This window comes from Megalops cyprinoides, chromosome 16 (genome assembly GCF_013368585.1).
Source record: "Megalops cyprinoides isolate fMegCyp1 chromosome 16, fMegCyp1.pri, whole genome shotgun sequence".
Classification (NCBI taxonomy): Eukaryota; Metazoa; Chordata; class Actinopteri; order Elopiformes; family Megalopidae; genus Megalops; species Megalops cyprinoides.
The window spans coordinates 8,564,495-8,578,152 of record NC_050598.1 but is presented as its reverse complement, the minus strand read 5'-3'; the positions used below and the strand labels follow the sequence as shown (position 1 = coordinate 8,578,152).

The 13,658-nt window shown below is 47.6% G+C and overlaps 1 protein-coding gene across 1 annotated transcript in view; it reads left to right on the top strand.

Annotated features, from left to right (window-relative positions):
* tenm2 (teneurin transmembrane protein 2) overlaps positions 1–13,658 on the top strand; it is a 210,205-nt gene that overhangs the window by 153,753 nt on the left and 42,794 nt on the right. The window contains exon 6 of the mRNA XM_036547720.1: positions 13,205–13,327. Coding sequence (XP_036403613.1) covers positions 13,205–13,327 — 123 coding nt within the window. The remainder of the gene's footprint in view (positions 1–13,204; positions 13,328–13,658) is intronic.

Here is a 13,658-nt window from a genome sequence, read left to right as displayed (position 1 = left end):
AATTTCAAACAGGTATTATTGTCAACGGTGCTGTATTGTTACTGGCTCATGAGAGCATCTTAATCTTGTTCAATTTTGCTTTGTGTAACAAATAAAAGTGTATACTGAATTGTGCAGTCCCACATGCTGGAGAAGCCTGGAGTGAACTAATGAGTAAGTGATCGCACTGGTACATTCAATGTTGTTGGAGTCTACTGGACCCCTTAAAGTTCTGTATTACAACTGTTGTAATGTTGCATACTGGGAAGTGTTGTACAGGATTCTTCAGGAATACCATCCTTGCCATAATAATTTTGAGTGCTTGTATGCCAAATGTGCTATCACATCCTCTCAAAGTTTGTGGCTGAACTTTAGAATTCTGGTTTCTGTGAATAGCTGCTGTGTCCTTGAGTCGTGCGTCTCCTGGAGGTGAGGATGAGGTAACCCTGGTCCCAGAGAGCTGTAGTCCCACTGGTTTCCCCATCTCTCTTCACACCACCGAGGAGAGCCATCATTCAAAGGAGAACAATCACTGACTGCAGGGGTGGACGGGAGACCCGCTGCCACACCGCGTGAACTCATTTTCCTAAAAGAAAAATGTTCTCCGTTCTCAGATTATACATCCTCAGACGAGGGAGGCACACGCCTCATTCTCTCGCACGCTGTCTCCGCCTGAAGAATCCGGACACAGCGTTCGGTCAAACCGGCACCCGATGCGCACACCCTGCGTTCAGGAGACGCAGTGTTCAGGCCCGGCGCTCGGCTGACACAGCATTCAGACGCAGTGCTCAGAGCACTGGATAATCAGGCGTAGAGATAAATAGACAACAGTTAGCGTTCAGTCAACCCAGCACTGAGACGGTGCTCTGAGCGAATCTGTGTATAATTCTGAAGTGAGTGAGTGAATTCTGAGTGTTGAGCGGAAGCTGGTATTCAGACACACATCGTTGTGCAGTGAGGGCCCAGCTTCCCGTTGGCCTGAGGTTCAGGCCCAACACTCAGACCCAGTCTGAAGCAGACCCAGATGGAGCGCATGCCATGCGGCTCTGCCCATTAATTACAGGCAAGCAGTTCTGCTGCCGCAGCCTTTCCAGCTCCGAGCCGCGCATTTCCCGCTCAGCTGAGAGCACCTCGTCTGCCCTGGGATTCACAAAACACATTTCCAACAACATGTGCCCAGGCAGGGAGTTGTAGGTTATTTTTATGTCCTCGTTCTTTATAACGGTCTAAAAGGCTCTACTTCGCCGTTCTTCTCTGAGGCCCTAAATACATCCCAGAATGTAACCGCAACCTTTCAGAAAACCTGGGAGTGAGGAACGCACTCTGACACTGTTGGGCTGTTTTGTCTTTTAGGATTCGTTCGGCGCCTCAGCCTCACATCCTAAATTTAGGCGTAGACACAGACTGTTGCCGAAGTTACAGCTCAGTGGTTGAGGCTTCCTGAGCCCATACCAATTTTACTGCAATTTCCTGGATACGGCACCACGTGGGACAGTTGCCCTGCTCTTTGGCAATGGGCAGGTAGCAGACTGGCGTGAACACCTAATTTCCACGGAATTTAAAGTCTGGTGAAGCATCAGGCCGAGAGCATCTTCAGGCTGCGAGGATGCTAGCTGAGCGGGTTGCTAGGATACAGGTGAGCAGCGGTCCTGATGCAAGGCGAGCAAGTTTGGCATCATGTGTTGTGAAGTGTCTCTCCCGCGGGCTTGTGTCCTATAAGGACAGCGTGATTAATTCCTCTAATTGATCAAAGGGAGAGGCGAGAGGAGAAGCAGAAGGGATGAAAGATGAGGATCTCAGGGTTGCAGTGTTCTCTCACGCCTCCCCGGTTATTTGCTGTTTCTTCGGTTTTGCTCATTAAACCTGCCGCCCATGACGCAGGTTTTTTTGGAAGTGATGACATGAATTAGAGAGGGAAAAGAGCTGGCTCAGGGTATTGGCTAGCATGAGGCACAGACCTAATGCCTGGAACGCAGGGATAAGGTTCCAGGCTCTGCTGCTTGCATCCTGTCTTATGGAATGTATGGAGGAGTCTCACACACACACACGCTCGCACGCGCCCACGCACGCGCACACACACCACCTCGCAAACAGGCTCTGCCCGTGCCCTTGAGCTGCCGAGGAGCACAGAGAACACGGGTGCCAGTGTCACCTCTTTGGGAGGGGACCGGGGACGGTCGTACATCATTAATGACAGGCCATGTGGCGAGTGTCAGAGTCGGACAGGAGACAAATCCACTCCGGCTCCCAGGAAACACGGCTCCATCAGCACGGTCCCTCATTCCGCGTTATTTTTATCCCCGTCATCACTTTCCCACAGCCCCAGAAATGAGTCATTTTTCCAAGCAGTTGGAGATTCTGACCTTCATTTTAGCCATCTTTCTTTCCTTCTTTCTTTTTTTTTTTCCCCCCCAAGTCTGTTTGAGCAGTCAAGGGCAGTAATCTGGATTCGGTTAATTTACTGATCAGGGCATTTTCTGTTGATCAAGAGGTCTCCCGCAAAGGGCGTCTGACTGCTGAGTCCGGGATGCGGCTGTTAAAAATGCAGGCTGTCGCGCTCCGCGGCCCCGGTGTCATTGCGGCGCGTGAGCCAGGACAGTGATTTAAGGACCCTGTGTCCGGCTGTGCCCCTGAGCAAGTGATCACTTTGCCTGAGGTCACAGAGTAATCACTTGGGTAGACAGAGTGAGCTGCAAAATGCACTGGCTATGAAGGCCCCTATGCATCCGCAAAGCATCACTGCCCTAGCGCAGTACAGCAGCAGTGATCAATACCCCTGACTGAGAAACCACATTACACCCTTATCCCAGGAATCACGAATTAAACTTTCAAATGAAGATATTTGTGCAAGAGGGTTATTTCCTTGAAGAGGGCTGAACTTTAAATGATCATTTATGGACGATATTGGTTTTCGTGCGGTGGTGCAAAAGGTTTTGCTTATTTCAATATTTCCGTTTGCCGGCATTTCTGTGTATGAAATGTAGAAAAAGCACAGTGAGTGTGGATGGTTTTTGAAAGGAGGCTTGAAAGGCCCACTGCAGTTAGCCTCATTGGCTCCTTTAGGATTGTGGCCGTGTCACACGGTCCCTGTCCCTCGTTCCGCGTGCTGGAGGGAGCTAAAGAGATGCTTGGCTCACAGCTCAGATAATGCTGTCAGTCATCTCCTGTCGGTCAGCATCCACCCCCACAGAGAGCACTGCACAGACACAAAATAAAACAGCCCTCCCATTCTCTTATTACTCTCTATGTCTCGCTCTGTCCCCTCCTCTCTCTCTCTCTCTCTCTCTCTCTCTCTCTCACTCTCTCCCACTGTCCTCATCTCACCCTTCAGCTGCACATCTGGGCACCTGGACCGTTTGTGATGTCGTCCTGGAAAGCAGCTCTTATTGGTTAATTGGACATGTGGACCTCCCAGCATGCATTCCAGCAAACAGGCAGAGCCTCATTGGTGGCTTTTTAGCCAGTTCTGTGTATTCTAGCGAAGTGCAATCGACCGCCGGCAACTGGAGAGGCCTTTCATCCTTCTCCCCCCAACATCGACTGCCGCTTTCCTTCAGCTACGGCACAACGAAAATTACAAACTTCAGTAAAAAATGAAAAACACAAAAGATCACTCCATTGGTTTCTTATTAAGAATAAATGAGTCTCTTTGAAGGTATTAGATTGATTTTTTTTTTTTACTCCTTTTTTGTTCAGAACTGGGGAAATATGAAACGGGATTTAGGTCAATTTCTCTCTGATGTTCGCAATCAATTAAATCTCATAAGGAGAGTTTGATGACTGTAAAACGGCAAGATGACATTGCCGAGCAGCACAGGTCGAGCTCAGGCAGCGCGTCTCAACAGCGCCGCCCTGGAGGATCCCGATGTTACTGGCAGGGATGCGACGGGGTGGAGGGATCACCGAGGACAATTGTCCATGAAAACTGGGCGTCCCCGAACGAGCTAAATATTTAATGCTCTAACACAAACCGTCAGCGCTGAAACGGAAGGGGGGTGCAGACAGGATCCATTTGCATACATTGGGGGTTAGAATAAATGTGGAAATTAAAAGGCAAAGATGACATAAAGGCCGTAAATTGAAGGGTAAGGGAAGGGAATGGGGCCCGGCGGTGCGATGGTTGATCTCATGGGCTTGGACGGGCAGAGTGAGACAGATTGAATCCATCTCGGTTACGGCACTCCGCCCGCCCCATCTCGCCCTCAGACCCGGGAAATATCCGTTTCATTCAGGCGGCGTGCAGGAGGGACGAGAGAGTCTCTGGTGTCAGATCAATCAGCCTGATCCTGGAGGAGCATGTGGCATGTGCTGGAGGGGACGGGGGGGGTGGATGGGGGAGAAGGGCAGATGAGGGCGATCTACAGGAGCAGAGCCTTGCGAGGGGGGCGGGCTTAGCCCCCTCCGCCTGGCCCCGCTCCCCCTGGCGCGCGAGCATCGGGACCAATTTTCAGCCATGAATTCACATGCATTAACGGGATGGGGTTTCGAATGTACTCATTCATTTATTTATTCATATATTTATCGTTCCTGTACGGACACTTACTTTTTTGAGGCTGAAGCAGGGAATGACAGCCGCCTGCCTCTTGAGGCCTGCGTTGGAGAGGCGAGAGGGCTACAGGGAAGCTGCAGAGATTCACACATCGTCTCTTTTCCTCCCTCTCCCTTTACCCCTCTTTCTGTCCCTCCTCCCCTTTCTCTCTCTTTCAGTCTCATTTTTTCACACACACATTCACTTAAACAGATGCTCAGTTCTTTCCCCCCATTCAAGACAGCCATTAAGAATCGCATGTGTTGTAAGTGAAACTAATTCATATGATCATTCTGATTTAGGTATATAATACATTTGGGAACTGCATAAAAATAGACTGAGATTCGGAAATACATTCATAGGGGGACAGGATGAGAGAGCGGTGATCTCTTTCTCCACTCTATTAGGGAATGGAGACAGATGGACACAACAGTATTCACGGTGTTGTTTGAATGTTTGTTTGGTCTGCAATACGAAATAAATGAAGACAGAAACAAGGTAACATCTCTCTTTCCCTCTCACTCCCGCATTCATCTGGACGGGGGATTTAAATTCTTCCTCATTTCCTGTCTCTAACGCTAGCGGATGGGCTATAAAGAGAAGAATGAGGAGCAGGCAGAGCAGCGAGAGCCCAGGTCTTTTTTTTTTTTTTTTTTTTTTTTTGGTCTGTGCCTCCTCAGGAAATGAGGATCCGGGGCTGTGAACAGATGACTGATTGGGATCTTATTTAATTTAGCTCAAAACAAACAAACAAATGAAAAAGTCACTCTGTGGAGGATGGCAGGCAGAAAGGAATCGTACCCCGAGGCACACGTGAGAAGGGCCGGGAGGAGCGCGGCGCGGCAGGAGAGGGCGGCGTGTCGGCATTGTGGCGGGGTGTGCGTTTGCGTAGCGTTTCAGAACGTTTCGGGCGTAAATTTGGGAGGTATATTAGCATTGGCTTTGGATGTATTTTGGTATCAGGCTTAGGAATGTGTTGACATGCGGTTTAGGAGTGTGCTGGTATTAATTTTGGATGCATTCTGGTGTCAGATTTAGGAGCATGCTGGCACTAGGTTTCTGTGCACGTTGGCAGTTGTTTTAGATTTTGGATGCCTCTTGTTATCAGATGTAGGAGCGTGTTAGCAATAGGTTTAGGAGCATGCTGGCGCTAGGTTGAGGAGCATGTTGGCATTAGTTTTGGATTCTGGATGCTTCTTTATCAGATTTAGGACCACATTAAGCAGTAGGTTTTGGGGCATGCTGGCACTAGGTTTAGGAGCATGTTGGCATTAGTTTTGGATTTTGGATGCTTCTTGGTATCACGTTTAGGAGCTTGTTGGCATATTAGGTTGAGTTTGTTTTGGGCTTAGGAGGATATTGGCATCGGGTTTTAGAATCATGTCATTATACTTGGTTTAATACACTGTAAACTACCATTTGCATTTCCCACAGAGTAAAAAGTGTTTGTTTTTATCTCAGGCAGATACAGAGAGTGAGAGGAACTCATCAGACTTGCTCTTAACCTGCGAATTACATTGAATTACTGATTAGTTGCATCAGTCGGCGAGTGCTGTCCCTCGGGGACAGCTGCTTTCATTTCCAGTTCGTAACACCCCCACCCCCCCCCCACTCCCTCGCCCAGGGACAGATGCCAGGTCTCCAATAACAGGCCCCGTGCTGGTGTGCACCCCTGAGCCCTGCTGCCACAGCCCTCGGGTCCCAGGAATAAGCGGCGGAAATCGCCGGAGATACCGTGCGCCCGTCAGCCTCACCCTCTCTCTCCGCCGGCACAACAACACGCCTCACAGTGCAGCACAAAGACAGGAAATGCAACAAATGCACATACTTTGAAGTGCATTCACACACACAGCCTTTTACTCTGCAAACCAATGCCCCGGTACAAAGAACTCATCTTCTGAGTGGGTTCACTGGGTTTAGTACCAGGTTGACCTGCAACCTCCAAATAAAACCATATAATATATGGTGAATATCTTAAAAATTGAACTTAAAATATGTGGACACTATAGGGATGATAGTGTCATTTATTATGGGGTGGCAGAGTTTAATAACAGATCAGGAGACAGACTTGTGAATGTCCACGTCTTAGCTATGTACTTAGCCTGAATTTCTGCAATAAATATCCCTCTGTTTTAATTTTAATTTTTATAAGCAAGTTGCTCTGGATAAGAGTTTCTGCCACACCAAAAAAATGTAATACACAAAGATAGTGGAGGTCATTAAGATTAGAAATTTGCAGCTTTTCTTGATAAGGGCATGTCCGTAGCAAACAGATAATGCTTGATAATTATGAATGATGTAATTCTGCCCGAAGGAGCATATGTATTGGGCAGCTCCCCCCTTTTCAATGTAATGCAGAAGTAAGCATTTGACTCGGTGAACTGAAAAGAGGTTGTGAGTGGCGTGATTAAAAGTAAACCTACTTGGTGCTCTGAGGAAATGTCGAGTGAATGCGGAACTTGCACCACGAGTCCTAAACCAATTACAACTGCAGACCAGCTGAATCTCAGCTTACAATTAGTGCTCTAATTGAGGTCAGTCTCGTTAATTTAGTGGTAAATTAGAACAGTTAATATGCGTTTATTGGTAAGGCCAAGGGAGATTGCAAAAATAAGGTATGGGAAAATTACCTTTTAAGTAATATGAGTTCCCCCTCCTGGTCCAATTATGGCTCAGTAATTGTTTGATGTCTTTAGTGAGGGGCTCTGATATCTGATGCCCTGGTTTCATTACTCATCTGATCTGGAAGTCGGGCGTGACATTGGAGTGACCCTCTGATTGCCTCATTGTCAGGCCATCTCCTTGTTCTCTGCCGTGTGTACTGTGCATACACAACAGAGTGTTTATTTAACCTTACTGTACAGGCTGTTTCCTGCCTCACGCATGCATACTCCACCACGTCGCGTTTTATGACAATAAACTGGTTATTTGTCAGAGCAGCTGTAGAATACAGCGCCTGCTGCTGAAATGGAGCATATGATGAAAATCCTAAGTGTGATCATCTAGCAAGGGTAAAAATTCTGGTGGGAAAAAAAAAATGTGTCACTGGTATTTATTTCTCTCCTTAGTCAGACTGCTTGGAGTTCATGCATATGGACTGTCCGTGTAGATGAGAGCTGGTATGAATTATATATACATACGCTTATATGCTCACGCAAACTCAGACACCCGTGTATGTGTACTTTAGTACATGAGCTCCCTCCATAGAGAATGATTCCATCCATTCTTTATCATGCTGCAATGATACGCTCTTAGTTTTGTGAAGGTTTAGCACGTCTTTCGCTGCAGGGCTGAAGTGAAAAAAAATGTGTACAAGTGTGTACATGTGCGTGTGTGCGTGTGCTTGTGTGTTTGTGCGTGCGTGTGCGTGTGCATGTGTGTGTATAAAAGAAGTATATGCTTCAGCTTTCTCTTACCACTTCTTACCACAAGGAGAAAAAAATCTCCGGTCCTAGTATTGACCCTGGTGAACACCCTACATTGGGCTGCCCTTTTCACTCAATCTCCCAGAGACCTCAATACCGTCAGACCTCCAGAGCTAATCCTCCCGAGCGAACGGCGCGATTATGAACGCACACTCGCTGGAGTGTAGTGGTCCTTGTCCTAACGCCATTTCTCCTCAGCGATCTCCACTCCTGAGTATTTTTAGCCTTTGAGTCAGCGTGAGACTCCGCCTCCAGATCTGCTCTCCGATGGCAGGACGCCCCCACTGCACCCCACTCCTCTTACATCCACGCGTCGCAGAATCAGAGCAGCCGGCGCCACTAAAGAGCCATATGGACTGGTTCTGTCTGGGAATGAGACTTTGGCAAGTGCGCACGGTTGGGAGGTGTGTGCACTTTATGTCCATCGCGTGTTTGGCAGGCGACGGGCGCGGGGCGTATGTGAGTGTTCTGTAACACTTTAGGGTGCGAGAGATGTATAACGTATGGGAGCTGTCCTGCTGGCTTTCGTCTCAAGCTCCCCCAGCCATTGGGTTGGGCTTTGACATCCTGGCTCCCCCTCACCTCCAGGACTGCAGGCATCCCCTGCATCTCCTACCTCATCATGCATCACCTTCAGCGTAAGACAGCTCCTTCACGATTGCCCCATTCAACCACCTCCCCACAATAGATTCTAAATTCACTACTAAGACAAATGTTCCTAGAATCTGCTGCTCAGCAGTCCCTCTGTGTTGTCGCCGATTTAGAAAGCGTTGGGGCTCGTTCAGAAATATGACTCGGCCAGACGCGCACACTGAGAGCAAAGCCCAGGCACGCACATACAGGCTGCCTCCTCTCGCTTCTTTCTCCTGCCCGCCATCTCGCTCGCTCCCCTGGAGTCGTCTGCGAGCAGAAACCTGAGGGATAGTGCTTCCACTCAGCAAATACTCTCATCCTGTTTATTGGCTGCTGGGAATCCAAGGTAACCTTCTGGAAGGGCTGTCAGAATGTCAGCAGTAACGGGCTTTGTCTTTGTGGGGACTCTCCAACGCAAACATCTGCCATCGCCCTCTCCAGGCCGGGTAGCAGCCTGTTCGGTGGGGGGGAGGGGTCGCATTTGAAGCTGGTGCCAGACTTTGAACCTGTTCCAGGCCGCAGACCGATGGAACTTCAGAAATGCCAAGGGCTGGTGACACAGCAGAGACCCCATCTTGTAGCCTGGAGAGGAGCGGAGATCGAGGCTAGAGCAGACACCATCCTGTAACCAGGAGAGGAGACGGGCGTTAGACCGCAGTAGAGACCCCACTGTAGCCAGGGGAGGAGATGAAAGTGAGATGGCAGGTAGAAACCCCATCTTGTTGCCAAGAGAGGAGATGAAAGTGAGATCACAGTAGAGACACCATCCTGTTGCCCGGAGAGCAGAGGTGAGACTCATAAACCAGGGACATTGAAATTAATTTTGTTTTCACACCAGGTAATTGGCCTTTGCATGACTGGTTCATGTTAAAGGTTTAGTATGTCTAAACAGACACTTTCCCAGGGATTAATTTCCACATCCAGCAGTCAGCATGTCCTCTATGATGTCTGCTGAGAGACGTCTCACAGCACAACATCAAAGGAGTGCTCATCAGCCGCAAAGTCTGTCTCCTGCCATGTGCCACTAAAATCTGTACAGCACATGGATACTTCAGATGTTTATGTTTTATACAGGTGATATTACATGCCACTTTGAGTACTTGCATTATACATAAAGGTTGCGTAATGCGTTATGCATCAAACCCATTCATTTTTAATCAGACACAGTTTCTATTTAAGGTTCTCTTTGCAATTAATATTTATCGCCAGGCTGAAAATGAGTTTTTGCGGAAGAGCAGCGTGAGATGCAAATAATCAGCAAGCGGTGAGCAGTGAACGGACACGAGCAGTAACCCCCTCAGCGCTGTTCCCCAGCCCAGACCCATTCTGTTCCAGATCACCCCAGAGCCACAAAACAGCCAACCAACATCACTATTAAATCCATTCCGGTCATGAGGACACGTCTGCGTGTGTCAACATAGCCAGGCTTGCAGATGTGAATGTTAGAGCCGCATTTTGTTGTAAATGAGAAGGAAAGTAATCCGGCTCCTAGTCGCCGAAGAAAAAAACAACAACAAAAGCCACTCGGCGAGTCTGGAGGCGCGGTTTATGAGGGAACTTACTGTCTCACTGCAGCGTCTCCATCCAGTTCTGCTCAAGCAGCGGGGGCTTATTGCTTTAAACAGCACTAACAAACACCATGTGGGTGGGCCTCTGCAGGCGGTATCAGAGCCTTTCTGCGCTTCGGGTCGCATCAGGCAGCGGCGCGGAGCTGACGCACGAAACCACCCCTTCCCTGAGAAGCCTGCTGCTGTCTCCGGCGCTGCGCTCTGGCAGACCCAGAGCTATAGAGTTCGACAAAGTAGGTTTGAGTCGAAAATGGAAGTGACTGGACAAAATAACCTTATCGCGGAACTAAGGACCGTGTTAGACATGGTAGCTTGTCCAACAGCTTGCCATGACACTGTATGTTTATGTATTTTAGTTTATGTAATGCTAAGTGGTATCCACCTGTCCATAGGCAATCGAGTGCAACTTAATTAACATGTAGTTAGCTCATAGATAAACGTTTAGGTATAGGTGTATAGGTAGGTAAATATGTTCACTATACAAAGACGTATGATATTGTACACATATAATTGTGCTTCACTAAATCACCATTTGGTTTGCATTTGTAACTTGCTAACTAAAAATAAGATAAAGATTATTCCCTCGTAATATTTACAACTCAGCAAGGGCGACGGCATTCTTCAAGTGGCATACTTTTCCACACATTGCTTGTCAGTGCTTATCGTGTTTTTACATTAGAATGAAACTACCTTGTGTACATGCGGCGCGCAGCTACACGGGAAGAATTTCTGCGGCCATCAAGTGAAGTGTGCCATTGTTAGCAGTGGCTAATGCGTAGCACAAATCGGCGGCATATTTGTCTTCTGTCATAATTCCTAAAACGATAGTTTGGAAGTTTGTTAGTTAAGTGGGGTTTGTCAAAATGAATGAGCACATTGATTCGTAAATGTGTATTTTCAGTAATTTTATATGATAGCCTACAGTTGATCTTTCCAGCGTTTGATTTAATCCGTTAAATATATACTCTTCTCTATAGGTTTCTGTACACCTTAATTAATATTGGATGAAACCCTCTGAATGAGGTGTCAATATTTATCTATAGCCATCTTCATCACTGATAAAAGGTGTCTCAGTATAGCTCCCAATATCTGTCGTCGTTTCATCGACCAATAAATAAAAACGTCGGCGTTATTCCAAAGTTTCCGACGATACGTGAGACATGCTGAACAGCCTAACATTTGATCTGGGCTATATCAAATTAATGCATAAAGTAGCATCACCGGATTGCTAACCGAAGACGACGCCTATTGTCTTGTTGGCCACTCTCTGTCGGTCCACGGCTCTGTACAGACCCAGCAAAGAGTGTCATCTACTGGCCAAGGATTTACAAGCACAGTTTTGCACTGTTCCCCTCTGTCTCTTTGCAACTCTTTGCAACACGGACTCACAAAGCTCTGTCCTCTCATTGTGTTTAATTGATTACTTTGCTAATCGTTTGATCAGGCGCAACAATGTCACCCGCCCGACTCTACGTACCTCTGACGTTATCTGGTATGGGGGATAAACGGGAGAGGAGGAGGGGGGAGCGAAAGAGCTGTGAGGGAGTTGGGAAGGACGAGGAGGAGGCAGTGAAAAAGCCAGCTCCATATTTCTGTTCCTTCCTCTGTAACAAATAAAAGAGCTGACAGAGCGGGCAGGCGCCAGCCCGAGGTGTCAGCGCTTTCTTCAACCAGTGCAGCTCCAGCTCAGGCGCAAGGGAGGGCCACCGAAAGCGCCGATTCCCCTCTCCTCTCCCCCGCACGCCAGCTGAGGGGAGATGGAGTCTGACAAGAGAGAAAATTGATTTTGTGGGATGAGATTTAGGTGTGATAGGCAAACGTGTTGAAGGTGAGCCGGGAGCACCAGCCGCTAGCACAAACGCTGCGGTTGTCTGAATCCTCCCGGCCCCGTGTCGGCGAGCGGGCAGCGGGCGTGCGTGCGTGCGTGCGTGCGTGCGTGCATGCATGTTTGCGGAAGGACTTCCACCACCGTTCCTTCGGCTCCTGAGCGAAACAGCCTTTGATGGTTCATATGATACGTCAGCAGCTATGAAAGGAACCAAAGACATCATGTAGGCGAGAGGCCCTAGGTAGTGTCTATCAAATAAACTCTTAAACACCAAGTTGTCTTGACATGAAGGGGGGTATCTCTCTTTGTAAAAAGCCAGTATACACTCAAGGGTTGCAAACAAGTTTAACACCATGCTTCCTCCTCCAGTCTGTGTTATAGTGAAATGTCTCCCCATGGTGCATGCCCTTCACTTTTAGGAGTCTCAGTTTTTGTATTTCCTTCTTGCAAACTTTAATGGACAGGGGATGGAAAAAAACAGAACGAAATCTATCAATCCAAGGACTGGACTGGATAAGCCTTTCCACAACCAATAAATGCAGCAATGGCAGCACACAAGGTCGAGGAAGAGGGAGAGAACACTTTTATGTGTCATTCCTTCTCTGTGAGCTCATGCCAGGGCTTCCAAATGGAAGGGACAGATCTAGTCATGTGTGTGCAGGTGTATCGAGTGAGAGAAGCCTGTTTGTTAAACTCATGAAGACTGCTGTTCCACCTGATTTTTTTCTCCTTCTGCCACTTTATCTTTTTGATGGGTACAAACTGGACTTTCCTCTTCCAGAATCCAAGCAAAACAGACAAAAGTAGTGGCACTTTTATAAAAGTGGCAATTACCTGCCATTTCACTAGCTATACGTCCATGAAACAGTACAGAACTGAGACACATAATTACTGTTCTTCAGAAAGTGAAATTATCTTGGTCTTTGTCTGAGTGGGTGAGATTTAAGTTCGAAATGTTTTACTTTGTTTCAAAGATAACGACTTACCCTGTGCGGATATGTGGCTTTGAACAGGGCTTGACCACCATACTTTGTGATGTCTGCAATGTGTAGCTCAGAAACATTAACGTTACATCAAAGGGACCCACACTCATAGATTCTTCCCTTTGTCCTCACCTCTGCTGTATCCCCCTCTGTCCCTCTCCCTTTCGTATAGAATAGTAATAGCACTGGATGTTGTAGTAATATAATAGTGAGGTACGATGTGGTAATGTTTTACTAGGTTCCATATTTCTCTTCTGCAGCCATGAACCTGCTTGGACTCAACTGGCAACTGCAGCCAGCAGATGGTCACATGATTAACAACGGTCTTAGCACAGGATTACCCGGCAACAGCGATGTGGCAACAGTGCCCTCTGGAGGCAGAGGTAAGAATGACAAGAACCTACCCTCCCATTTCCCAGTAGGAAAAACGGGCAGTTTTAGCAGATCCTTACCTGTTAGAAGAGAGATTGTGACCAGGGAAGCTTTGTGGATTGTTAAGGTTCTGTACCATTGACAACTGATTATGGCTAGTGGAGGAAATGGGTGACATTAAACTCAGTCATGTAGAGTATATTGGGAAAACATGGGGAAGTGTATTTCAATGCTACTAATCAATGGCAACCTCAGAGATGCAGAGAAACCTGGCACACATGCACACACCTGTACATGCCTTTTGGATGGGTCTCAGTAATTGCTTTAGTATATTTACAGCTC